The 27,720-nt window shown below is 37.3% G+C and overlaps 2 protein-coding genes across 9 annotated transcripts in view; one reads left to right on the top strand and one right to left on the bottom strand.

Moving 5' to 3' along the window:
- Positions 1–27,720, top strand: part of LTBP1 (latent transforming growth factor beta binding protein 1) — a 198,879-nt gene that overhangs the window by 103,303 nt on the left and 67,856 nt on the right. For all 8 annotated transcript variants that reach the window (XM_061471023.1, XM_061471019.1, XM_061471017.1 and 5 more), the window contains 4 exons: positions 4,935–5,037; positions 10,640–10,711; positions 24,021–24,143; positions 25,647–25,814. In XM_061471023.1, the coding sequence (XP_061327007.1) occupies positions 4,935–5,037; positions 10,640–10,711; positions 24,021–24,143; positions 25,647–25,814 (466 nt within the window). The remainder of the gene's footprint in view (positions 1–4,934; positions 5,038–10,639; positions 10,712–24,020; positions 24,144–25,646; positions 25,815–27,720) is intronic.
- The window catches only part of FAM98A (family with sequence similarity 98 member A), a 185,086-nt gene continuing 169,819 nt past the window's right edge, over positions 12,454–27,720 (bottom strand). The window contains exon 10 of the transcript XR_009746537.1: positions 12,454–12,468. The gene's annotated coding sequence lies outside the window, so the exon portion shown is untranslated. The remainder of the gene's footprint in view (positions 12,469–27,720) is intronic.

Here is a 27,720-nt window from a genome sequence, read left to right as displayed (position 1 = left end):
GAAGATTAAAGATGTATCAGATACCAAAAACACCAAACATTGTTTTAATTACTCAAATATAAGAAAGCTGGATAATTTTTACTTGCCTACGAAGAATGTTCTGCTAAAGCCAAAACAAATTCTCTACCAGTTCTTTTAGAAAGTCTGGAAGTATTTAAGTTTTTCTCCTCTGCTTATGAGACAATGCTTGTTAGTGAACCAGCACTAACAGGCATTCATGGGGTAATAGTCTTCATTTGTAACTACCTGTCATTCAGCTGGTCAGTAAGCTAATTAAGCATGTTAATTAATTCTTTCAGTAATACTGTTTATTAAGTTTGAGGTTTCTTACTCTGTTTGTCGTGCCTATAGGAAAAAAAGAAAAAGCAACAGCCCAAGGTCTGTGCCTGTTGAATAGTTTACAGAAAGTTAAACAGTGTATCCATTCACTTCTGCTATTGTGGTATGTGAAATGCAGGCTTTTGAGCTGAATCCTAGAGTCATTAGCTATTAACCCAGGCAAAGCACCTATCAATTTCAGTCATAATCATGTGACACTCCTTTATTTATGCCTGTTTTGTGGTTTTAACTAACAGTTTATGACAAGGATTTGTAGATGGGTCACGCAGGAGTGGGAGTCCCAGGACATGTGGTCCCTCGGCCAGAATTCTTTGCAGTTGCCCTGGGACTAATTGCCAGACTGGGCTCTCTACTGCACTTTACAGGGAGCTGAATAAATTTCTTCTGCTGCCTTAGCAGAGGGATTTTGAGGATATAATCCTTCCTTTTCCCTGGCGCTGAAGAACACATGAAAGCCTGGTGGCAGCGCTCAACTCCAATACTATTAAGCTCTCCAAGACTTGGAGACAGTGCAGAGGCTGGAGTCTGGACAGAGGACCAAAGATATGGTGTGGCTTGGGGTGGTCTTTGTGCACTATCACAGGGTCAGCCAGAACTTCAGTCTATCAGTGGGAATATTCAGTATTTCCTTCAGTTATATAAAATATTGGCATAGAAGCCCAGGCATGCATGGGGAAAAATATGTGGATACAAAACAATACTTTCAGTGTCTGTGAGTGCTTTACCCGGGAAGAACTTTGTTTTATAGCAGTACCATGTGTGCTCATATTGCTGCTACTGCTGAGCCTCTTTTAGCACAGTTGAGCTCCTTTATACCAATCCTTCATGACTTCTTTGCATTCTGAACCAATAAGAATTATCTGTAAATCATTAGCTTCTGACAGAGGTATCATTCATGAAAATCTATTCTTTTTTCCAGAAGCCCTCAGGAATACAGGCCAGATTAGTTTAAAATGTGTGTGGATGATGGATAGAAAGGTATAAACCTACGCTTAGGGAATGTCATCATCTTCATGCACAGTGTGAGCTGTATGCTTGTCTTTAGCTTCCCTGCTTATTTTAAGTTCATATTTATGTGTTGAATGGTGAGACAAACTAAAAATAGTTACGGATTCCTCCAAGTGACCTTCCTAGTCACTTGTGACTCAGAGGCTGGAAGAGACTGTGTGAAGAACTAATGAGTTGTTCTCAGTGTGGAAGTGTGTAAGACTCTTGAAGTGGATAGAAATTACCTAAAAGGTTTTGAGATCAGTAGAAATAGCTTTGGTTCATTGATGCTTAGGGTTTTGAAAGGGAAGAGCATCTTAAGAAACTGTAGCTGGCTGGGAAATAGTTTGTGCAGTACCATGAGTATTGAAAGTATCTGAAGCATTATCAGATGTACTTCCAACACAGGTTTAGAGAAATCAGGGTTTATTAGTCGTAGACAAACTCTGTTTCTGCTTGGCTTAGGACTTTGCAGAGCAGTCATTTTTTTCTGATAAATAGCTCCAAAATGACACAGATCTAACACCACTGGGAGTCCCATATGGCAGTTGCTTTTCCTCCCTGGCCAGTTTCTACAATGATCTGCACATTAACAAAGTTATCATTGATTCTTTAAGCTTTAATTCACCAAAGAGGCAGTGAGAGCAGCAGCTTTAATCATTGCCAGTTTTTACTGACAGGACTACAAACCACAGTTGCCAGATGACTCAGACTTTGGCATACTTATTTTTGCTCATGGTTTTTATAAGAAAAATTTGAAAAAATTATGACCACAGAGATCATGATTTTCAGTAGAGTGCAAATGCTGTAGCACCACACCTAAACTAAAAGTGGGCTGTAGTCCATCTTCCTTCTCTTTTATTTTTTTTTTCTTCTACTTTGTTTTATATGCTTTTAATTTACTACTACTAAATGACACCTTTTCTGTTCTGGGGGGGGAAAGAAAAAAAACCAAAACCAACCAGTCTGTGATGGCATGTTGGCTCTCACATTAGTGGAGTCTTACCTTGACACAAGCTGCTGGGATGTGTCCTTGATGCTTGTGACCCTGCAGAGAAGCACTGAGTGTTAGATAATGTGCCTTGCTGCCCAAATGCTCCATTTCTGAGATCATAAGGGGAGGTGCAGCACCAGCCTTGATTCCTCCCATTTCTTTTCAGAGAGAGATTTGTGAAACTGAGGTACAAGGTGGGGACAAGAGTCAAGTGCAAAGTGGCTGGCTGACTCAAAACCAGCCACAGTATATGACTTTAGCAAGTGGCTTCTCTGTCTTTTCAGTAGCAGTCCCAATGCTAGAAAAGGAATTGAGCAACTGTAATTACAAAACTGAGTAGCTGTGATTATAAAGTAGAATGGTGCTTCCTAGAGCATGTTCATGTGAGATGCGAGTTGAGAAACCAGCATTGTGTAAAGATGCAGCATGAATTCTCTGGTTTTAGGACAGCCACTTGGAAGAGAAATTATGAATACTCTTTTGTTGGAGGATTTTTGAGCTTCTGGTAACGCAGTAAAATCTGTACATCATCTAGCCAAAGGCTGTTGAGAGAGCTAGTTCCAGTTTTGAAAACATCGAAGTTGCTGCAGCAGAAGGAGTTGAGCAGAATTCCCTGTTTGTGCAGCTTGATAACCTTTGTTAAGTGCCAGGCCAAGAGCTGATTCTTTGAAACAGAACTTAACAGGCTCTGACTGACAAGAAATGGTCAATCTTGTACTAATCCAGCCAGTGCCCAAGACAGTGAAGTGCAAGACAGCCTGACAGACACATATTCAAATAGTGTATGTCTAGACCTGCATCTGAAAGGTGGGAGCTGCTTAGATAATTTATGGTCTTAACCATCCAGGTGATGACTGTTTCTCACCTCTTGGAACATGGGAAAATGTCAGAAGACCCTCTGCAGACAGCAGTGTGAACGTGTGACTCCTGAAGTTCCACAATAACTGAGCACTCTCTATTAACCTGTTTGGCCACTCTGTTCTTTATGCTGTTCATGTGTCACTCAAAGCAGAAACAGTGCTAACTACTTCTGTATGGATGATGTGCAGAGGCACACCGTAACTTCAGTAAGTTGCCCTGGTACTAAAAACACGTTTCACAAGAGAGGTTTTTACTGGAACAGGATACTCCCAGCTGCTCACACATTCTTTGACAGATGTCTAAGCTTCACATGCAGCAAGTACTGAGCTGCTGCAGGCTGCACTTTACATTTTGATGTTTAAACAGTGAAGTGGTGCTGCTTTTAATTTGTTGCTGAGATATTTCAGGAGGCATCTGGGGAGCATCTATGGAAAGAGGCAGAGAAGATGGCTGGGCTGAGGTCTTGCCACCCCTCCCAGTGAAAGGAGGGGATGTTCTGATGAGTCAGAGCCCTGACATTGTGGGGATAGCCTGTTAGTCACACTGTGAAGCTACACAGAGTAACACTGTACTTCAGAAACACCCCTGACTCATGGATGTATGGGAAAGTTGGAGGAAGCTATCAGTGCCTGAGCATTCACACAGGGGTGAATGGATGTATGGGAAAGTTGGAGGAAGCTATCAGTGCCTGTGCATTCACACCCAATGCAGAGTGACCAGATTACTAGCTGAAAGTGGAAGAAATCACAAGGCCACAGCCTATTCTGTAGGATGAGCCAGCAATCTTGAGCTGAGAGCTCAGCAGCAGTGAGCATTTGGTCAGAGGTTTGTATGCTGTCAGGAAGGAAAGTTAGATTAGGGAAGATCTGCTCACTCCATATTGAGGATTCACACTTTAGTGCATTTGAATTGTTCGCTGCAATTTGCATCAGCATTTGCTTTGACAGTATTAATAAGTGCAGTTGTTGTCTACATTTCATGTGCTTTGTGCACTTCTATTTTATACTTAATAAACAAGTTTAGGTGTACTTTTTAAATGTCTGCATCTCAGAAATAAATTCAAGCCTTCTTTAGCATGCAAAATGAAAGAAAATTGCGACCGTAAATGATATAACTAGTACTGTGAAAGTTTCCAAAAATTAGTATTCTTATTAATAAAAAGCATAGTAACTGTATTCTTGATTGGGGTGAGAAGAGGAATATTGATGTGAGAATTTATTGCAAGATTAATATGAATATTTACATGGGGAAAGAGACACTTGTTCGGAGTAACACAGACACCAGTAACTGGCTTTGATCATCTTATTTGTGTTACCTTCTTCAGTATCTGGGCAGCAGAATGTGTAATTACAATCTGGCAATTTTCAGTAAGTGTTCCTAAACATTAAACAGAAGTTGGCAGGAAGTTGAGGCTTTTTAATAGGAAATAACGTTCTAGAAATCCGCCATACTTTTTGTCTTTGAGAGTAATTAGGTATTTGAAACAATTTATACAGCTTTTGAAAAAGTGGATGAGTATGGTTTTATGAGGAAGAATGCAGGGGATAGGTGCCAATGGCAAGTTATTACATTGGAAATACCCTCACTTATTCCTATATAATACTGTTCTCTTTTTTCTCCTCCTTTTGAAATTGACACAGGGCAAGATGATAATGTCACCTAATTTACTTTTACCTGTGTAAAAGAATATTGTACTGGAAGTGAGCATCATACAGTATTGCTAACAAGAGTATTCTTTACCTGACTATTCCAGTGTGGCAAAGCACTTCCTGGCCTTTCCAAACAAGAAGACTGCTGTGGAACCGTGGGTACTTCCTGGGGTTTTAACAAATGCCAGAAATGTCCTAAGAAGCCGTGTAAGTGCTATTTTGTTGTTATTCTCTGGATCAGTTTATGACTTTTTGTTCCCTCAACAAGTATTTTTTCCTTTTTTAGTGGGGTAGGGGAAGGAACATAGTAAAAGAATAGGCTATGGTTTGATCAGGGAGAAGCTGTAGAAACTGGAATTCTCCTGCATGCCAGCAGAGTTACAATATGCAGGCATTCGGTGCAGCCAGCAAAGTTAACGTCATTGGGATTTTTTTCCCTTCCTCCTCGTTTAAGTCAGTGATGCACTGTTGCGGTTTCTCAGTGCAGAAAGGATAATGACATTGAGTCATCCAGCCTCTTCCAGCTGGATTTATTTTTTTTAAAGTTTGCACAGAAATGTTAAATTATAGAGGCGCCAGTTACTGCTTGGAGAGAATGCAGTGACCTCTTGGGACTGCAGATGAACTTTCAAGTTCGGATCCAAAGTTTTCCAGGCTCTGAATTGTCAGTTGCATTTTTTTTGCTCTGTTTTTGAAATATCTTCCTCAACAATTAGACAATGACAAAAACTTCCGCACAATTTTGTTATGATTTGACATTGTATTATAATGAGAAAGAATCTAATTATTTGCATGATAGGTGAAGCTAGTCTCTTGAACTTGGTGAATCACATTATTTCTTCACAGGAATAGTAGTACTTCTCTGTCACTTTGTATTCTCATCCCTAAATGAAAGATGAGAAGAGATAATGTAATCTCAGTTTTGCAGATGTAGTGGACTTGCAGTTAATGGGAAAAAATAATGCAGGGACTCACAGTCTTCTTACCTAGGTCTTCTAGGCACCTGTTACTCATACAGATAGCGATGCTAGAAATGTGTTCAGTGTTTGATTTTGGGTTTGTTGGGGGGGGGGGGAGGTTAAGCATATTTTTGTCCATAAGTCTTAATGTGGTTGTAAATACAATTGTAGAGGAAAACCTGCTGTTACTCCTACTTCTCCTACTGTTTCTTCTACCCGAGGCTGATATAAATTTATGCTGACTCAGTCTGGTCTGCTAGTTTATGAAGCATTTAAATTTTGTGTTTTGGAGTATGCTTATCTTCTGAAAGAAAGCCTCCTTGGGGTCTTTGAGGGCCATAGTTAATAAAAGACTTGGGTATCTAAATTTTTATTCCTGTAACATAAATACAGTCTCTGACAGACATGCATTCTGTATTGGTGTATGAATTGTGAAATGTGTACTGATTTTTTTAGCTTTCTCCAGAACGTGTTGCAGTTTTAGTACAAATGAAAACCTTGTGCATCAGAAGCATGTGGGCATGCTGAATGTTGCTTAGTGGATGTACATGTGTCGTGAGAAAAAGGATGAGAGCCTCAGATGTGTTTCAGCCAAAAACTGGTTAGAACTACAAATTTCTGGTGCCTGGCTCAAAAGGAAGCCCATTTGCTAGTTCTTCATAGCTCAGGTAAAATGCTGGTTGTCTCAGCCTGGAATCCGCAATGGGTGTGTTGGTCAGGCAGCTGCTTAATGCCAACATGCTTGGCATGGTGTTAAGAGCAAGCAGACGAGGAAACACTGGGGCAAACCATGTCTGAAATTCTGGTCCACAGATGCTTTCTAGTCGGGTCCAGAGAAGTGCCTGAACTCACCCTAAAGCCTCTCCTGAAGGGAATTCATTCCACCATGCTTTTTTCCAAGCACTGAGTAAGATTTTTTTTTTTTAAATGCTAATGGGATAAGCACTTTGCTTTGATGATAAAAGCTTGATGACTAGCACGCTTACTCAAGATGGGACAATTCAGAGTGTTCCTTTATCTGCCAGAAGAATTTCTAATCTACATTTTATACCTATGAGGAGATGCCTTAATCCATAAAATGTAGAAACAATTCTTGGAACAGGACTGGACAGTCTCTTTCCCAGTGTCCTTAATTAATTGTGGTATGAGTCATGCTAGCTCCTGCTTTCTGGCTCAATCTGGAATTGTTTTTTTGAATGTAGCTGTACAAATGCAAGAGGAGACAGAGAATGTTGCCACTTGGATTAATCCTGTCCTTGTGATTAAAGCATTCCTGGAAAGTAAGGGTTTGTTTCTCCTAGATGTAATAGGATAAATCTCTCATCTTTATAGGTGGGAGCGCTCGCTGTAGTGTTTTAAGAAGGGAGGAGGAGATGGTGTGCTGTTTTCTCCAGGTTAAAATACAGTCTCATCTACCACTACATTGTATCAAGAGTATGATTTGGTAGGTTTATGTTTCGAGAATACTCACTGAATCTCTCAGGAAGCTCTGATAGATGTTAGTCTAGATTTAATTTAGGAATAAGTTGAGCATGATGCTGTTCAGTCATGCCAGGACTTACAGCAGTTCTTCATGGATGCAAATGGTGAATTTTCAGAGTTCTAAGAACTTAAAGTGGTAAATTCAGAGTGTTGCAGGAGTTCAAGTGGTCTTGCAGCATCTTACAGTTTTATAGATGTTCAGTTTGAATTTAGGCATACAACTGAAACTTTCAAATCTATTTAGAATCTGGGCCTAAGTGTACTTTGGGCATTGGTGTCAAATTTAGCCTCATGTCAGTATCGCAGTGTTATGCTTCTGTAGAGCAAGCAATCTCCAAATATAAATGTAAATTTATTATAAGATTTAATCAAGTGTGGAGTTGTGCTTATGAATTTCTATTTCATCAAGGTTTTGAGTTTTCTTTTTGCATGTTGTTTTTACAGTAATGGGAAAGTTTCAGTAGTAAAAAGAGTATGCATATATATATTTTATAAATTTATATGTGTGTTATTGGATGGAAAAAAAGCATCAAGTAAATTATTAGTAACTTATCAGTTAAGTGATGTTCATGGTAGTGTCTCAGCAGGTAATGTTAGTCCCACAATAGTCCTGTGTAATTTTGACCTGTTCTGATATTTCACTAAATTGGTATTACCATTTTTATTGTAGACTTTTTGGAAGCAAACAAGCTTCCTTTTGCTTTTATGGTTTTGTGCTTCATAAACTTTGTTCAAAGCTGACCTGTATATAATAATCTGTAATCAGGTTGCATTTAATATGATCCTCTGCAAAATCCACAGCAGAATATTGAAACATATACTTCAGTCTCATTAGCTGGCACTTTTCTTCTCTCTTCAGTAAGCTACTTAACAGTGTACGTAAGTCTGTGTGTGTGTCTTGTTCCCATGGACTTAAATAGCATTTTGTCACTTTGCAAAGAGGTACTTGCGTATTCTGGGTAATAGCGACTGCTGAGTCAGGATTTCTGTGCTCTTGCAAAGTCAAGTGTCTTGGCCTGAGACTGTAAGTCTTGGCCATGTCTGTAACTTTATGGGTTATCCAGTATTACTCAAAACAAAACAAAACAAAAAAAAGACATTTTGGAACAGATCTTCATTTTTGAGGGCTTGTACAGAAGATGACTTAAGACAAAGTGCATTTCTGTGTTACGTTGGGAATGTAATGATCGTTCAGGCGCCTTGCTAACAGTTAATAATTACAAACAGGTTGTCTAAGTGAGTAAAAGGTAAGTAATGTAGGACTCTATCCAGCTCCTACATGGATGCACTAGCCATCACTGAACAAGCTCCTTCACCTGCTGTGACCTGCTCGCGTTTGTAGAAGGAAGAAAACAGCTGCTAGTAAGCCGCTGTTTCCTGTTCAGTGTGGGAGTAGGAGGATAAGGAGGGAGGGAGAGGCAAAAAGGAGAGGTTAAAACCTCTGACCTCACTTCACCACTGCACTTTCTAGAGCAGCTGAGTCACCCTGGATGGGAAAATGCATTGCAGCACTGGAAAGGGCCTGGCATAGCTTATGTGCTGTTCCGCATTTACAACCGGAAGAGCTCTGCGCTCTCTCTTTCCTCCTCTACCAGCCTGTACTGCAGGGTACCATTCCTGTCCACAAAAAGTTAGAAACTCTCCTGGGTTTAGTGTGAATTGAGTCAGATCTGTAATGTCAAACACAGGTAAGTTAGGACATAAGCAGTACACTTAGGAATCTGACTCTGCAAACATGAGCATTAGGAGTTTCATTGACATTTTTGAGGATCAGGAATAGGCTAATGCATTGCACTTTTGAAAATCTCATCTTAATTTTCAATTTATTTTAATAGTAACACTGTGAAAAGATTGGAGCTACCTTAAAAATAAATGTGTTGCTGCTACTTTATGGTGAGAGAAGAAATTGTCAAATTTTAATTTGTATTAAAATGGTTGTAGTCGTATGTAGTAGTAAAGATGGAGAAGTGTGTGCTTAGAGCACTGTTGCTGTATTTTGACCATTCCTTTTTTTTTGTGTTTAACCATTTTATCACTTTAAGCAATCTCTAAGGAGAATCTTAATGTTCTAATTAAGCAATTATTATAAATAATTCACATCAATATGAATTAAAACTATCTCCCTCCAAGCCCTGCTACTCAAGATCATCACTTAATTTTTTCCAAAGCTTTATAACTAATGAAAATAATTTATTCTTTTTCCCTTCCACCTTTATATTCAACTAGTTACCAGTTTTAAAATAAGCAATTTGGGTATTATATGTGAAGTGGAGCCAATTGAAAACATTATCTCAGTTATTCTGTCTTATTTGACAATTTATATAGGGTAAAGATGGAAAGTAATATGCTTGATTTATTTATTTATTCATTTATTTTGGCCTGCTGAATATCTGAAAGGCTTAGAACACTTTCAAAAGAAAACAAAAGATCTGACCAAGTATAAAGTATCTCTGTTGTAGCATTCAAATTATGAAAAAATCTCTTGACTCTTACTAAAGGCACTTGTGTGATCATAGTGCCAAAAGTTTAGTCCTATATGTTTAATAAAGTACTTGGCTTTGCCAAGAGATTGGTTTTCAGGGCATAACCATACAAAGAAGTTATTGCTCTCACTTATGATAGCCGTTAAAGAATCACTAAACAGTTTCCTGTAGTCTCAAAAGCAACCTTAAGTGAAAGAAAGAAACAATAAAAGTAAAAAATTAGTTAACTGAACACTTTCTATTTTGGCAAGATGGAATTCAGTCTGTGTTTTGCATGTTGTTATGCGCTTGACAGTTTATACGGATCAACCAGTAAGTGACTGTCTTATAAAATTCAGCAACTTTGTTACATAAATCAGAAATGTGCCTTTTTATTTTTTGCCTTGTTTTAAAAGTTTATTTAAATCTATTTCCTCTGTATTTCAAATATTTTTAGCTCATTGTGGCAGGAGAAATAGTGCCCAACAATTTTTCTTAACATTTAAGATAATTCTGCTTTCTAAAGCTGCTTTCAGGCTTAAAACCATTGAGTTTCCATTGCAGATTTTCAACTGTATCTTTTCCCAAAATTATACTTGTAGCTGGCTTGGGAAAGTAATTATTTGACTATTTGAAAACAACTAGGATGAAGGATAATGTCCTGATTTCAAAGATTTCTTTTTCTGGGAAAAATGTAAGTTTCACCAGATAAATGAAGATGTAGGTGGTATACATGTGGGAAGAGATGGAAATAAGGTTACCTGTACGAACTTTAATTTCTTGACCTTTTATACTTATACATCATAAAAACTTACAGTGTTTCTATGGTTTTGGTTTGTTGGGGTTTTTTTTTAGCTTCATAATAATTTGGCTGTCAGGTATTTGACTGATGTAAATTTTTTTCAGCTTACCACGGATACAGTCCTATGATGGAATGCCCACAAGGCTACAAAAGGATCAATGCTACATTTTGTCAAGGTAAAATTGATTGTGTTTATTTTAAGTTTTGGTTTTCTGTGACACATGCTTTGATATTTGTGACCTAGATGAATTAATCCAGTCACTTGATTTGCATTTTGTGAAAAAAAATGTTGTGGCTACTTTTAATTCTTTCCAAATATTGGCAACTCTAGAGAGTGGGGTTTTTTTGCTCCAGGGCAAAAAACTTAAAACCTTTACATAGACTCTCATTTTCTTTATTGTATAAAGATGACTTCAGATAGATTCATTTACTTTGTTTTTCAATAGCAATACATTGTTCTGTCAGGTCTTTTGCTAAACAGTGAACCTGTTCTTAAGTCAGATGACACTAGCAGTAGAGGGCAATTTTATAATCATGAAAGTATAGAGTAATCAGAAAATGATTCCTTTGAACGAACATAAGAGGTTAGACACAATAGTACTGAGAGAAGCCAGATGATGTCACTGGCAAGTGACAATGAAAAACCATGCATACCTGGCTGCCACGTAAAGCAGTGACCCACGTACTTCAAGAAGGTGCATGGTGCAGGTGACAATATATGGAGTGTCCTGGTTTTGGCTGGGATAGAGTTAATTTTCTTTCTTGGTAGCTGGTGCCCTGTGTTTTGGCTCTAGTCTGGGAATAATGTTGGTAACACGCTGATGTTTTAGTTGTTGCTAAGTAGTGCTTACTCCTAAGTCAAGCACTTTCTAGTTTCCCATGCTCTGCCACTGCAGAGTAAGGATGTGCACAGGAAGCTGGGAGGGAGCACAGCCAGAAAACCTGACATGAACTGGCAAAAGAGATATTCCATACCATAGAATGTCATGCTCAGCATATGAACTGGGGAGTTGTCTGGGATCCCTGTCTGAGGAGAGGCTGGGCAGGGGTCAGTGGTTGATGAGCAATTATATAGTGCATCATTTGTGTTTCTTAGGGTTTATTCCTGTCTCTTTGTTATGTATAATAATAATAATATTTTACTTCAATTATTAAACTGTTCTTATCTCAACCCATGGGTTTTACCTTTTTCCAGTTCTCTTCCCCATCCCATAAGGGGATGGGGGGGGCAGGGAGCGAGTGGCTGTGTGTACTTAGTTGCTGGCTGGGGTTAAACCACAACATGAGTTAGACACTGCAGAAGTTGTATTATTCAAAGATTATGCCCTATATATCCTGGCTGTAAGCACAGAAGTTATCAAAACATACAAGGCTATGGGATTTGCATGATCGTGCTGCTACTCTGAAAGGCTTGGAGCATTTAGATTCTCTTGGCCAGCAGCATCTTTATCTGATGAAGCTGAACAGGTATCTATAGCCTTACGCTCATTCTTTCTGTGTATCTTGGGGCATTGAAAAGATGTGCCAGATGAGGATGTTGGGAAAAGCTTAATTGCTTGTTCGACTTGTTTGGCACAGCTCAGGTAAACAAGAGGAAGGAGTTCTGAGAAGATGTGAGTAATCCTGCGGAGGTGTTCTGGAGAGAGATTTAGGAAAGAAGGGAAGAATGAGTTCAAGTGAGGCTGACACTAACCTGTGGTTTGTTAGTCATTGTTGACACTGCAAGGGTAAAAGATTCCAGCAAATAGTGACGATGGAGAGAAGGAGTAATTGTTTTTAAAGAATATATGTAGGCACTTTGGAGATAATGTTATGTAACTGAAACCTTTCAGTTAGGACATTGATGGAGTGTCTAGCAGTCAGCCATGTAAAGAAATTACTTTCCCAACCAAAAAAAAATACAGTTTGTAGAGCACTAAATGCAAACATCCCACTGCTTCCACTGCTGAGGGAGATGTGAGCTACTGTCTGAAGGAACAGCCATTTGAGCCAATCTGCTGCTCAGTTCTTTACCTAGTTAGTGGTTTACCTGCTTGCAGGGGAGGGGCATTTGGAGGGTTGCAAGAGAAAACTGGGTTGGCTTAAAACAGTAAAAAAACTAAATGGAGCTTGTTCCCTGATCTGCAGTGAAAGACTGTAGAGTCCCCTTAAGAATTTGTACATAGCTATACTACAAGAAATATGAGGCTTTAAATAGTTTTATTTATTACTGCTGTCATTATCCCAGAAGAGAGAGCCCTGTAAATTAAATATAACTTGTAATTAATACATGCAAATTTATAACCTAGATTTTAATCGCACAAAGAGTAGGATTATCCAACCAGGAATTAGACTGTTGATGAATTGAGGGTGGGGACAATATCTTAACTTTTTTGAGAGGACAGAGGTGGTAGCTGCTGCAGGCTCCTCTTATTGAGGCTTGGGTGGCTTCTCTGCAATTTAGTCAGCAACACACTCCAAAAAAGAGGTACAAATAAGGAAGGAACTGGGAGAAGAAATACAGTGGAACAAAGACAGGATGAAATTTAGTCCTACTGAAGTAAGTAACAAGATTATAATTTTCTTTAAGGGTCAGGTTTTTGACCTCTGTTTGAACAGTCCTCAGGAAATCAAGCTTTATTTTGTAAAAGCTGCTGGCAGGGTGCATTTCAGTCCTGAAATGGTCATTAGCATGTGCTTCTCAGTGGGTCAGGAAAAGTGTGTTGCTTGTGTTTATCTGAAGCAGCCATGCTTTTCTAAAAGAGGACAGGGCTAAGAAAAAACCAGCTGTCCGTATCTCAAACATGGAGCAAAGCAACAGCAATAGCTGTGGAGAGAAGACTTTTAACCTGCTGGCTGGAGAGGACTGATATTCTTGTAATAATCCTTACAATTGCATTGGAAAAGAGTGGCACAGCATGTCCATATGCAAGTATACATTTTAATTAGATTACTCCTTGTTGAAAGGGTGTGCATGCTGTGTCCGTGCTCAGGAGGAGCCAGCATTGCCAGATGAAATAGTAATGGGGGATACATTTCTGAATCCCTGCCCGCAGCTAAAAGAGATTGCTGTTTTCACCTAGACACTCTCCAACTTTCATTGCATTTGAAAACTCAGGCCTAACAGCCTAATTAACCTTTTGTTCTACATTGTTTCTGCAGTCAAAAGACTCCTTCGTTTACAAAGCCTATGTAATATTAGTGTGATTACTAACCAGATCCTGGTTGGTTTTCTTTCCCTTTCAAGTGACTGAACTAATGTAATGAAACATTCTTCTCTCGAATGTGTGTGTAGGACAACAAAGAACTATCTGTGGGTATGCTAATTTGAACAGTTTAATGTAATTGCTATCAAGAAAGCTCCTGCTGCTGCTTCCCCCCTCCCCCTCAGTAATTATCTTTTCAATGGGGAGATTTATTACATGTCCACACTCGAATCCCCTAAGGCTGTCATTAAAACCAAAACACAGCTTATCAGAGCTGCAACTTCTTTGTCAGAATCCACATGCAATGCTATTTTTTGGTTCCCCGTTTAGAATTATACTTACTGTTTCCTTCTGCTAATGGTTTTCTTGGAAAACTGAAATAGAATGAAGAAAACAGCTGGTGAAAAGGTTGGATTTGTTTTTCAGGAAACTAACATACTGCCAACAGAGCACTTTAAAAATCTTATCTTGAAGAACTGGAAAAATACCTGAACACTTGTTTTTCAGTGAAGTAAAAAGTTGGGCATGGAAGTTCTTGGAAAGTCCCCATATGCTTAAAATTAAATGTATATGAGCATGCAGAAACTAGTATTTGTGTGCTGATGGATCAAATTCTGTAACCACGTGGTCTAGGGACTTTGAGCTTTTCTCCCTTGGCTTCATTGTGATTTAAAATAACTTTTGAAGGTATATTCTGCCGTCTTATATTTGTCTCTAAAATACAGTAATAATTTTTTCTCTGCATGTTGTATATATATTTTATTACTTTTAAGCAATAAACGATTTTTCCTTCATAAGAAATACTATTTAATGTTATTTAGCTACTAAGTTAATGACCTTCTTTCAAAGTTCTTTTATGATGATCATACTGAGAAATAAATGTATCTCCAGAAACTGGGCTGGGTTGCTGTTTGGACATTGATTATGTGTTTGAAAATTGTGGCTCTGCAAACTTCTGTTCCAGTAAATTCCACGTAGAAGCACAAAATGAGTTGGATTGATTCCTCCTGCTGCTACTCTGTTAGCTCATGGAAATCAGTGGGTCATTTCTTAGAATAAGCAGCATTTTTTTTTCTTTAATTTAAAAAAATATATATTGCAATTGTTGCATTAGCAGCTAAACCATGTTGTTTGTTTCGTTTATCCTTTGTTGTTCTCACTGATCAGGTTATTATTGAAGCAATAAACTGTAATGGAGGCAATAAAATCCGGAGGTCGTATTTTTCTTAGAACTAAGGATATTAATAGTGGTTAACGATACAGCTATAGCAGAAACAGTTGGAACGGTATTTTCAGTGGTGTTTGTAAGTATGCTTATAATTGATTTTCATAGAATAAAAAATTATATTGAGCCAATTTGGAAGACATGCGGTTAGGTGGCACTCCCAGTGAAGCCTAGCTTGTGCCTTACCAGAGTGAGTGAAATTTTCACAACTGACACAAATGATACACATTCCAGTCTTCATTTGCAACATGAGATACTGTGCATATTAAAGCACTTAATGCATGAAAACATCTGTCAAGGCAGATTTTACTAAATAACATTTAATAACTGACCACTGGGTCATTTCTAATTAAGTTGTTGCCCAGTACTTTGGCAAATTCTAATTACTACATAATTGATCTAGAAGGCTGCCTTTGCTTAAATAAACTTGTGGGTCTCTTGAAAGGCAAGTTGCTTGCTTTGCATCAAAAAGAGATACATAGTTTCCTTTCAGTTTCAAAATACAGTCATTTAAACAAAGTCAGTCAGTTTTTGCAAAGCACAGAAATTTCATTTCAGAGCTATGTACTGAAGTCCCCCTTCAGAAATTTACTTTTCCATGGAGCTTAGGCCTGGAATCAGCGGTGGGCTGCTGATGTTCAGGTTGCTGGTGTCCCCTGGCACCAGGCACTTGGGACAGAGGGGATGAGAAGGGCTGCAGTACTTTCTAGCCACGTGTGTATTCTGAATATTTCAGTGCAGCTATGAGGGCTGTGGTGGTCTGACTAGGCATTCTGCTTCTACAGGTTCTTTTTCTTGGTCCAGTTTTCATAAGAACCTTCTGGGTATCATGACTGTCCTAGCTGGATGCTGTTGCATATTTAGTTTATATGCATTGTCGTATGTTGTTTAAGAAATTGTGAAACTATAAATTGTTTTCTTCTGTTTATGCATGTAATGTGACTTTGAAAGTCTGAATTTTTCATTGTCTTTCGAGACAGATTTATTCATGTAATCAAAAAATCACCTACCAGAGGTGTAAAGCAGAAAATGCAGGAAATATATTGTTTCAAAAGAGGGATTATTAATTTAATAATTAACACTAAATCACCCCTTAGTTTTCTTCAGCCTTCTTTATGAAATTTTTAAATATGGTTTAGTTACTTCAACATAGTACAGTAAAAAAACAAACCCTGATCCAGTTTGAATAGTTGACACTATCATTTCAAAGTTATCAGTGCTCCCGAAGGCAAATTTGACTGTATTCTTTACATGAATGATAGCAGTTCTTTCAAAAAACAAATTGAAGACTGTTTTTGTTTACATTTGCATTGTTCAAACTCCCTGTAGTGACTGGTGACATTTTTGAAGTCATAGACTTTTTTCTTGAGCAAAAATATTTTCTTTAAAATGAATAGCTAGATATAAAGACCATACAGTCAGAAGATTGTGGCTTTGACCAAAACACATTAATAGAATTGTGGTTTTAAGTTAAATGTTTAAGTGTGGTTAAATGCTCCAAGCTGTGATGATTTGATGAGCATAAATTCCATGTGTAATGCATGGAGATGAAAGAATTAATATTATGGGAATGTTTCAAATTCCAGTGTGTCTGTGACCAAATATGGACCTTATTCACTATCTGAAAAGGGTAGAGAGTGGACTTGCTCCATGTCTCCAAATGAGCTACAAGGCTTGAAGGCAGATAAGACAGCTTTACACCACCTTAGTATTTCCTGTGATTCTGCCTTGGGCCAGCTGGGACTGGGTGGTCTGAAGAGCTGTTATAACAGTTAACAGAGCCAAAACACAGTGAACTTCTCTTCCTAAATACTCTTCCAGCTGGAGGCTGCCAAAGGGAAACACTACGGAGCTGATACTCCAAACATCAGCTTTTGTAAGCTGGTCTATAGCAGAGCAGCTCTCTGCTGATCACCTGGTCCCTCTGTACTGCTTCCCTTGTCTATGGGGGGCATCAAGCTCTGCGCATTGTGTTGGCATTAAAATGTGTGTAAGAGCAGTAGGCTGTGAAGCATTTTCGTATTTGCTTGCTGAGGAATCTAGTAAAGTATTTCAGAAAATGGGCAAATTAAAGGACATTACAGTAGCTGTATGATGCACTCAGTAAATCACTTGGCATGTTTAACCAAGCAAAGCATATTCTTTCAGCAGTGTCAGGTATAGATCTCTTTATGAGTAGGACTTTTTTCTAGTTTGGATGTTTACTCTTGACATGGTTTGTTATCCTTGGAGAAGGGATACTCAGGCTAAATTATGGTGTCATTAATCCTGGAATAAAGCTGAAATGATTCACTTCCTGAATGTGATTGAATTAGGCCATTTCTCAAGGAAAGCTAGGAGAACATTGCATGTGGGTTTCCAGTAAAGAACCAAAGTAGTGTTGAACTGCAGCTGACGCAGCCCCAAAGACTGCTTTAATCTACTTTAAAAGTCACTGTGGAATTGGAGAACGCAGGCAGAACACTGGAAGATAATACCTTCTGCAGCATGCCTTCCCCTCTAGCACAGAGTTCTTCCATGCATCTGGTCATACAGTGAAGAGATTATACTACATTGTATCTCTCTCTGCACAAATACGGGTACCTTAGCTGGAGGGAAACCTTCCATTGGGGGTATAAATGCTTTGTCACTTAAATTTAAGTACCTTAGAACAGAATTTGGTCCCATATCTAACTTTTCTCCTTTTAAAATTTTGACTCATATATTTCTATGTCATCGCAATTCCCTAGTGTGCAATGCATGTAAGAGCTAAACAAGTAAATCAATATTTGAGTAAAAGAGCCCAACCCTCATAATAGAGACATTAAAAAGCCACTGGGGTTTTTGATCTGTAAGCGAGGAAGAGTTCCTTATGGAAAAGTAACAAGTAAATGTTAAGGGTTTTTTTTTCAAAGTTTTCTGGGTTTTCATTTCTTCTGGACTATTCAGTCCTCCCTAAATCAGTTATTAGGAGAAAATAGCTTTTTTGTATTAACTGTTGCCTGCATTTAGACTTACTGAAATTTATTTTAGTGTTGTGGTATTTAGCCCATGTAATTGCAAATATGTATGTATGTGTGGTCATGAGGAAAATCTGAGGTCAGTTCTTCATCTGATTCTGTTATTTGTGGAACAAAATTCTGGCAAAGTGCTTTCAAAACACACTTGTGTTTTGGGGTATTTCAAATGTGAAATCTTGAAGATTGCCTTGCCCTGGACACAAATCCACATGAAATTTCTTTGTGAACTTTCTTAGAAAGTAAGGAGGAAAAGCCATGAGTAAAGTAAACTTTAATTTTTATATCAGAGTTATCCATTCATTTCCATCTTCTGTCTACTAATTAAAGTATATAAAGTTCTTTGAAGATGAAGTTGGTTTTGGACTTACTAGAACTGTATATAATTATCGCGGTTTATAACAAATTCAGTGTTAGCTTGTGCTTTCTTGTTTAAATGCGTATCATCTTACAGTGTTTCTACCTCCTTTGCTTCTGTTCGGATTTGAAGGAGTTTTTTTTTAAGTCATGAAGATTACTTCATTCATAGTCACACTCTTCACATGAGCAGACAAGTACTCAGCTAGGAAATGGCTGTTTTAGTTTATTTTCTTTCCCCAGGAAATTCAGTGGTAGTGAGTCATTAACACGTTGCATTTTCTGAGAGCAGGTTGACCTGACACCCACTAGACCTATAAAAATCTGTGAGAAGGTATCAAACTAACTGCTCTAGTTAAGAGAACCTGGTTTAAGTTCTCCTTAATGGGGAAGATTGCGGGATAGATTAGCAGCAATTTGGTTACAGTGCCTGGGTTGTTCAAAGCAGGGACTGCTACATGGCTCTGGAGGAAAGCGTGGTGGCTGACCTCACCATAGATCAAGCTGTGTGCCTAGAAGGGGATATAGGAGGAGTAAAGCTTTCATTTCATGTCAAACTGTCATAAAAACGAACTACCAAATCTAGGAGCGCGTTGTGTCAGGGACCAGTTCTGTGTATTGGGCATGTATACTACTAAAGGCAACAGCAAAGTATCGGGCTGTCAGCGCAGAATTACAATGCTGCTTTCATGCCAGTGTGGTTTCACCAGTTTATTACCATTGAGAAGGGTCGAGACATTCACATTATCAAGCACCTATTAAAAAAATCTATTAATGCTTTATTAGCAAGTTCTTTATAAATCATAACAGCCACTACTGTGAGAGTTTGCTGTGGCGCCATGCGAGATGCTGTGTGGAAAAGTTCCTTGCTTAACTTGGGGTTTGTATTTTTTTCCCCTTGTATCCCATACACAGAGGCATTTTACCAATAAAACTTTATTACTCAGTTTTCCTTGAAAACTGAAAAATAATATTTAGTTGGTTTTCTTTAGAAAGCTTTATTCACATTTGTATGGCTTTATAGTACTGCTACATAGGCCCTTAAAATATTTTCTCTGTGTAGATGAATATGTTTGATCAAATCACTCCACATGCATGTTGTCAGTTTGAACTTCAGCACAACAAAAGACAGACAACTTTATTCAGACAACTTTAAAGTAGCTTTTTCTTTAGAATGTGCAATGGAGCAAATGAATTCTTATTACTGTATTAATTTAAAAGTGAAATATTTTTTATGTCCATAGACAAGAAAAAGAGGGCTAAAAAAAAAAAAAGTTTGTTAATTTTGAATCAGATTTCCAGCTGCTTGAGCAAGTTGATTCCAGTACAGTGTGCACAGCTGGGCAGGCTGGCAGGTGATAGGAAATATTCTGGGTAGGTGGTCTTTTACCACAGTCTGAAGTAAAGTGAAGTAGATAGTAAATCTGGAAGGGTTTTTGGTTTTTAACCCGAAATCGTGAAATAAGTACTATTCTTACATGTATGTATGCTTCTTTTGAAAATTTGAAGTTTTCTGGTTTGTTTTTTGGGGATTTTTTTTATTGTTCTTTTTTTAATTTTTTTTTTTTTTTGTTATTTATTTAGGAATTCTAGGCAAAGTATTCATTGATATTTACATCCATATAAAGTGGTACTTAAATGCAGCAGTGACCATGTTAACTAGCAATAACACAGTACATGTGAATGGGGTATTATATTTTTAAATAGCAGATGTACAAGAGCAGTTCATCTGGGAAGAGATTTAATACAGTGGCAATAATGACAGCATCTGTGAATTTTTCCCGCAGAATTGTTGAATCATTTGGAAAGAAAGATGACTGGACTGAAGAATTATAGGAAGATCCCTTTACCTGTAAATTAGCCACTTAACTAAATAATGCCATGAAATCTTCACTATTAGTAGGCAAAACTCTAAAACAGGATTTTCCCAGTAGCACCAGATATATCCAGAACATTCCTATGCAAGTATTTCCCAGCGGTAACATAAAATCTGTATCTGTAAAAACATGCATAATTTCTATTTAGATACTTCAATTTACTTTAAAATTCACAGTTACAATTTATCTGTAGAAAGACTTAAATATAATCTACGTTGAAAAAAATTATAAAATATATAGTAGCACAGTTTTGCTACTATATATTCAGGATCATTCAGCTGTCTGAAGTCTGTTACCTGTAACAAGAAATTAAGTGCAAAGCCAGATTCCACTTCTGTAGAATAGGTTTGGGTTTTTTATTTTCATTTTACTGTAAATATATATAGAGTTATTCATTTCATTTCTGTAGCTAAGTTGAAGCTGAAAAACTGCTTGGGACACCATTTTTATTATCTGTAACATACCTAGTTCTACAAACTTAAACGGTATGGCTTGTTTGAGAAGTCTGGGTAATACTAGTGTTACAAATAAAGTGATTCAAATTCAAGTTAGAAAGCAGGTTTCATGGGTTTGTTTTTTTCCTCTTACCCACCTGTGTCTTTGCAAGATTTTAATTTTTTACATGCCTATCATTTCAATATTCAAATATTAAAATTTATCCATATATAGTTTTTTTAACATTCCTTAAAATGAAGTTTTGATGCAAACAATGTGTAAATGAAGAATGCATCGTTAATCATTTTAAACATTGGAAGTATAAATGCACTTATGTTAAGCTATATAATATAGAAAGGTATAGTTATCCTCCTAGATAGGAAGGAAGAGTGCCAAATTCTTCATAATGTTGACATATAAACAATGTAACAGTGAACAAACAGGAGACTTGGCCTTTGCTTGAAAGTAAGACCTATAAAATCAAACTAATGTTATTTAAAATAAGTTGTCTTTTTCAGTGATTTAAAATTTAAATACTGTCTTCACTAGACAAAGTATTTCTGCTAATTCTACATGGATCTATATTCCAGAGAAAGTGACAAGAATAAATGGTATGTTATACATGTCCTCTGGGAGATTACATTTTTTTCTGGTAGTATAGGTTAATTTTCCTGTTTAAAACAAAGAATGTATACTTAGAATTTGTAAAGTGAGAAAGTTGTTTTAAAAATGTCTGGTTATTTCAATGTAGAAAGCCAGCAATTATTTTCACTCTATGCACTGATGTCAACACCAACAAGTAACTAATACTAAACAATAAAAAGCAAAAGTCAGATAAGAATATAAAGCACAGAACCTTGTTAAAAAAACATATCCTAATATTCAAATTTCATATCGTTCTTCTATCTCTTAATTTCTCCTTTGTTTTTCCTCTTCTTTCTCTTCCAGAATTTGTATGTGCTTTTTGCACATATGCGTGTATGTAATTTGTGTGTTTGTTGTGAATATTCAGTTTGAAGTGAACACAGATACTGAGATTTTCATTGTATTCAGTGTAAAGCATGCTGTCTCTTCTGCTGTCTTGTTTCTGACAAAAGAGTCAGTACTTCATCAAAGCAAGCAGAATTCTTGGTTCTTCGTGGTTAACATCTGAGGACTGATCTGACAACTCACATTTCCAACAGGTAGAAAATTCAATAGTGGATTGTTGAGTGTTCCAGTATTTCCTTTGTATTAGTTTCTAGGTATTTGGTAGTCTTTTCTTCCATTGTGTTCCTTGTTGTGCCCAGTGTTTGAAAACAGAGCTAGCAGTATGTCCTTTCCTCCTGACAGCTTTACAAGAACATCAACGTGATTCTATTCAAGGATGTTTCAATAACGTCATTAGTTTGCTAGCTGTTAAGATTTAAGTTCATTCCTCATAATAGTCACAAAAGGTAATGGCATCGAAACAGAGTTCTTTTGGGGATCAGTTGGCCCTGTGTAGATGCCTTCAATCGTATTTTGAGATTTCCGTGCAAAAGAAAGAACCTAGTCAGACTAAGCAACTGATGAAACTAAATATTTTGTGAGTGCATCAGAAGAAGTCTAAGTTACTAAATATTCTGTGTTAGCACAATCCTTAAATAAGGTACTCCTGTGCTTATATGGGACATCTTCCTGCTCAAAGGTTAGATGGGTCAAAAGGTAGACTGCTGTAGGAGACAGTTTCAGCCAGGTTTTGTGGTTGTTTTTTTTTCATGTACCATTCTCCTTTTTAGATAGTCCACTCCCTGTGAGGTCAGAAAGTCACGCAGTCTGGGAATTTCACTTGGAAATTCCTTTGAGGCAGAGTTGAGCCTTTGTAATTCATGTGGTTTCCATCACATTTCATACAAAGTTCTAGGATATAAATTATCACTCTGTCACGTGTGGCTAAGTGCATAGATGTGAAGTTGATCCAGGTGGTGTCAAGATACTAGATTAGGTATAGCATTGAAAGAGCTGAGGCATAAGCTCAACACCCAATATCTGGAAAAAATCACAACTGCTGGAGTCTGCTTAAGTTGTGCACTCCTGTGTGGAGGGACAGGTAGTCATAGTTGTGGAGAAAAATGAATAACATGGTCAGAAAATGAAAGATTCTTTCTGTACGTTTCCAAAAGCAAACTCCATCACATCTGTTACATTTTACATATTCAACTTCTTACCCTTGCTGATTGATAGTGTTGAATCAGGCAGCAACATACAATGAGGTCAAATAAAATGGTGAAGGTTTTAAAGGTTTTTTAAAAACTAAGAGAAAGGTAATAAATAGTATATATTTTAGATAAAATGATCACTGATAAAATGATTTAGATAAAACGATCTCCAAGGAGCTAGCTGGAGCATCTGACTTCCACTTCTAGCTTGTTCACTCAGCAAGGTAGGCACTTTTTCCTAGCTTAGGATTAGGGAGGGAAAGTCTTACATAGGAATAATGCACATAAATGCTGAGGTATGTTTATTTCAATGTGCAGACTCTCTTTTTCTGAAGAGGAGACATGGCAATTTATGACAGGCAATTACGGTTTGGGGGTACATTATTTTTTAAAAAATTATTTTATTTTTTTTATTATCAATACAAGCTACTCTGTTACTGAACCCTTAATTAAAGTCATAGTTTGGTTGACTGAGTTACTGATAGTATCCAGATGATTGTCAGAGAGGTCCTATTCTGAGAATACGTGAATTATAGGTATAACCCCAAGCACGATAAAGGCCTGAGGCCCAGTGCTTGGAGCATGGGAGAATAAATCAGTGAGACCCTGAAAGGGACTCTGATGCAGGTAGCCTGGGAACAGTAAAATTTATCAAAGCAGCTGTTAATTATTACAAAGTTGAGTTTCCACGGGTGCAATTCTCTTCACCCCATGTGTGTTTTGTGCTTCCTGAAATATATTCTTAGTATTTAGATGATAAGCTCTTTAGGCTAGAGATGGTAGTTTTGCGTTTTGCTTCTTCCAGCACAATGAACCTTCAGGCACTACCTAATACAAATACTAAAAAACTCAACCCTGAATTAAGTGTACTGTTTAAACTGCATAAAATATACTACATCACCTGAAACTTTGTTGAATGTTCTTGTGAGTTGTGTTTGACTATGTAAGCAATCATCTTGTTAGGAAAAGAGGGGTTGATAAGCCTGTCAAAGTGTATTTGGTTTTTAATTCAGACTACTTGAGAACGATGTATTAATGTAATTGTTGTTCTGTTATGCTCTCAGCAGTGTTTTAAAAGGTTATAAATCAAATGTTGTCAGTATGGGAAAAAGTCTTGATTGGAATGCTGATTTGTAACAGGTCAGCACACAGTAAAAAAAAAATAACTTGTAAAGAAAGGAGAATATTAATGCATGTTTCACTATCTGATTATTTTCAATTTTCCCACAGATATCAATGAGTGTCAGTTACAGGGAGTTTGCCCTAATGGTGAGTGCTTGAATACCATGGGCAGCTACAGATGTACCTGCAAAATGGGATTTGTGCCAGATCCTACCCTCTCCAGGTGCATACGTAAGTAATAGTCCTAATCAAAGTACTTAAATAGATATTTAGTTGCACTTTAGATGAGGATTTATTTGATTGAGCCCAGCTCTTCTAAGCTATCCCTATCTTTCTTGCCATTCCTGCTTTGTCTTAATCAGCATATTCACTTTATTGAGTCAGACTTTGTACTCGTGCCTCTTTTCTGTCTCTTTGTCCTGGAAACCTTGGTCTCTGCCAGTGGCTGTCCAGGATCCTTGCCGTTTTCTCCTGGTTTTCTTGTGACAAAACCTTCAAGGCCACATCCAGCCTCGTGATACACCCAGTCATTCTCACCAGCTTGCATTTTCTTTCCCATGAGTTTTTTTTTCCCACTTTGCTAGTTCCCTGGCCAAAATCATCTTTGTGTCCTGCCCTCTCCTCTTCCACCTCTGCAGCTTTGACCTGGGTAGTTGCCATTACTAAACATTCAGCGCAGGATGATCTTTGGCACATTTTCTTTCTGATTAAGAAGGATTAAAAAATAAGAAATAATTTGGAGGAAGAAAAAGTTGTGAACAGCATGAATGCAGATAATTTCCTCAATCAGCTTTACTTGGTGTGAGATCAACCACCTCAACAAGAAGAAGGCATAAAAACCAACTAATTTTCTCACTTTTATGGGTTTTGGAATTTTTGAAAATATTTACAAGTGAAAAAGACCTCATTTTCTAAGCTTCTCCTCTGTTTTATATAAAATCCAGTCTAGAGCTGTAGGTGAATTTTTTTCAGCATGATTATCTTTCGCTATGAATTAATGACACTCAATTACTAAGAATGTTTTCCAGTATTTTGAAGAATTTTTTAGGACTTACCAGTTCAGCACCAAAAAAAGAGTTGGTTTTCATTTTTGATTTTGCGTGTCATGTTGAAAATCAGGCAGTCTTCAGATTTTTTGAGTTAAGTGAACATATTACCCAGAACTGTTAACTGTATGTTAAAGTGGATGCATAAATTAGAAAGCTCGATGGGTCTTAGCTTCCCGTTATCTCATACTAGTCATAGTCTTTGGGTCTTCCACATTAAAACTAAGCATTAACAAAATGTACATATATAATTGTCTTTTTTATAATGTGTCATGTATTAATCTTAATCCTTTTGCAGTCTTATTTATATAACCTACTTAAAGCTGAATGCTCCAGTGGCTACATAGCTTGACACAATTGTATATTGCCAGTGACTGACCTGAGTCTTTAGCAGTTGGACTTGTGTACAAGTGAGAGCACTGATTCTGACCCTTTATAACTGCTGGTTTGGAAAATGTTTTGGGTTTTTGTTTTGGGAGCTGGGCTTTTTTATTCTTTAAAATACTTATCCTTGGTCTAGAATGTTGTTTTATTCAAAGTAAGAATCATGGCTTGAGATAGGTGTTTGAAATAAAACTTCTGTAGATTGTAATATTAATCCATTTAACTGACGTTGGAAATCTAGTGGTGTTTCTCTGTTTTACTTTTCATCTGAACTGTGCATTCTTCTCTTTCACTTTCTTTGCAGCTGATAATCCTGTGGTTGCTGAGGAGAAAGGACCCTGCTACCGGTTTGTTAGTGCAGGAAAACAATGCATGCATCCTCTTTCTGTTCAGCTCAGCAAGCAGCTGTGCTGTTGCAGTGTTGGCAAAGCCTGGGGCCCAAACTGTGAGAAATGTCCACTTCCAGGAACAGGTAAGAACTGACAATTAAAAATACAAACTCTTGCCCCCAGTCAATGTTTGTTATGCATGCTTAAAAAAAAACCAAAATGAAACCCCAGGAATTGATTTGAAACAAGAACTGTCCACCAGTATATTATGAAACTTCTTTACATGATAGTAGGATCACCCCATGTATAGTAGTTTTGTTCAGAGGGATTTGTGATTAAAACAAAAGAATTATCTTTGATATGTTGTGATAGAATTCCGGATTAATGACGCTTGCAAATATGTCCTTGAGCTTCGATTCTCCATCACATAAAGATAAGATTATTGTACATTATATTCTGACTACAGATAAAGGCAAATTAACCCAGAATCTAATTAATATTCTTCAGTTGTTAAAGACACCAGTAAAAGGATGACAGCTTTTGAGAATTAGGTGACAGAAAGACACGTGTTGTAGTTTACATTACAGTTAGTGGGATATGTATGGGAGTATCACTGCTTTCTAACTTTGTTTCATATCTTTACCATCCACTCTGAGGAAAGTGTCAAGTATGATTTCTTTACAAGAAACTGCCTTTCACTTAACCAGTTGCTTACTTGATACATAAATCTCATTTGTATTATTTAGTGCTTACTTGGTGTCTTGCTGGTTTTTAATACATAAGGACTTGGAAAATACCCTCTTGTTTGGTCACGCCACTAGTTTAGGCTGGTCATAGGTTATGATACCACGTATTATACATACTGATTGCTGCTTTCGAATGCCTTCTATTCCCTGGTTTTGCTTAAAATTTAAATGACCACTGTTGGAGTCTTTTGTCAAAATCAGTTTGTCCAAATGTATGGTCAAACTCTCCTTTTTTTAAAGTATCATTGATTTATGTAATATACATGATGTCCAACCTGTTCAGTATTTTAGCATAGGTATTTGTAATGGTAATCCACAGCTTTTTTCTGAAGTCACAGCCGGTGTCACTGCTATGGTATAGGACTTGCATTGCTATGGAGTATTTTAGAAAGATTCAGATGTTCAAAACCAGCTAGCTGCTTTGGGAAATCACAGCTAGCATCAGAGACATGATGAGAGCAGCAGGTTCCTTACATCTTTAAGTTGGGCTTACAGAAGTGGAAGTGGCAAACATTTTTTAGCATCTCAATTGGTTTTTAAAGCCATTGTTTCCTGCATGACTAAAGTCCAGTTCACTTTCAAATAAATAACATTTCTATGGCCTTTTACCGCAGTAAAAATGTATTCTTTGCAGATGACTCACAATTTAAGTGCAGATGTTTTACATGTAAGAGAATATTGCATGAGACTTTATGCCCAGTTGTGTGTATGCTGAAGAAGAAAATAGGTCTTTTTGTTGACTGCTCTCTAGTCATAAAAACTGCATAATTGAATATTATGTGGAATTGGTTATTTTAGTGGTTTTAGTTAATGAAAAGATGTAAGAGAAAATCTGAGAAGAAAATTCTGATGACCTGTGTAGGAAACGCTTTTCCCATTTCATGACATCTTTCATGATTAAAAAACATGTTCCTTTCCATAACAGGTTAAATTCATAGTCTTTCAGAGTATTCTATGAAAATTGTGTGAAAGTGGAATACTCCAGAATGGGGTAAAGTATTTACTGCAGCATCCCATGTTAATTTTGGAGCTATTGAATTAAAAAGTCATGATCTCACTCCAATAACTTTTAAAATATTTATACAAAGTAGACTGTCTCCAAAAGCGAGACTGAGAGAAGCCAGGTTTGTATACTCAGGTGTCAACAGCACTTATCAGAGAACATGACCTGAAGCAGGATTTCCTACATTCTGAGTATGTATGCAAAGGGACAGGCATCAAATTTTCTCCTGCTTTGACCAGAATTCCCATCTTCAATTGGGTGTTTTTGTGGCAAGTTTTAACACTAGCGCTTCCCAGCAAA

This window comes from Pezoporus flaviventris, unplaced genomic scaffold (genome assembly GCF_033815535.1).
Source record: "Pezoporus flaviventris isolate CSIRO_AGI_PZ_B2104156 unplaced genomic scaffold, CSIRO_AGI_Pfla_v1 ptg000066l, whole genome shotgun sequence".
Lineage (NCBI taxonomy): Eukaryota > Metazoa > Chordata > Aves > Psittaciformes > Psittacidae > Pezoporus > Pezoporus flaviventris.
This window is presented reverse-complemented; position numbering and strand designations above follow the sequence as displayed.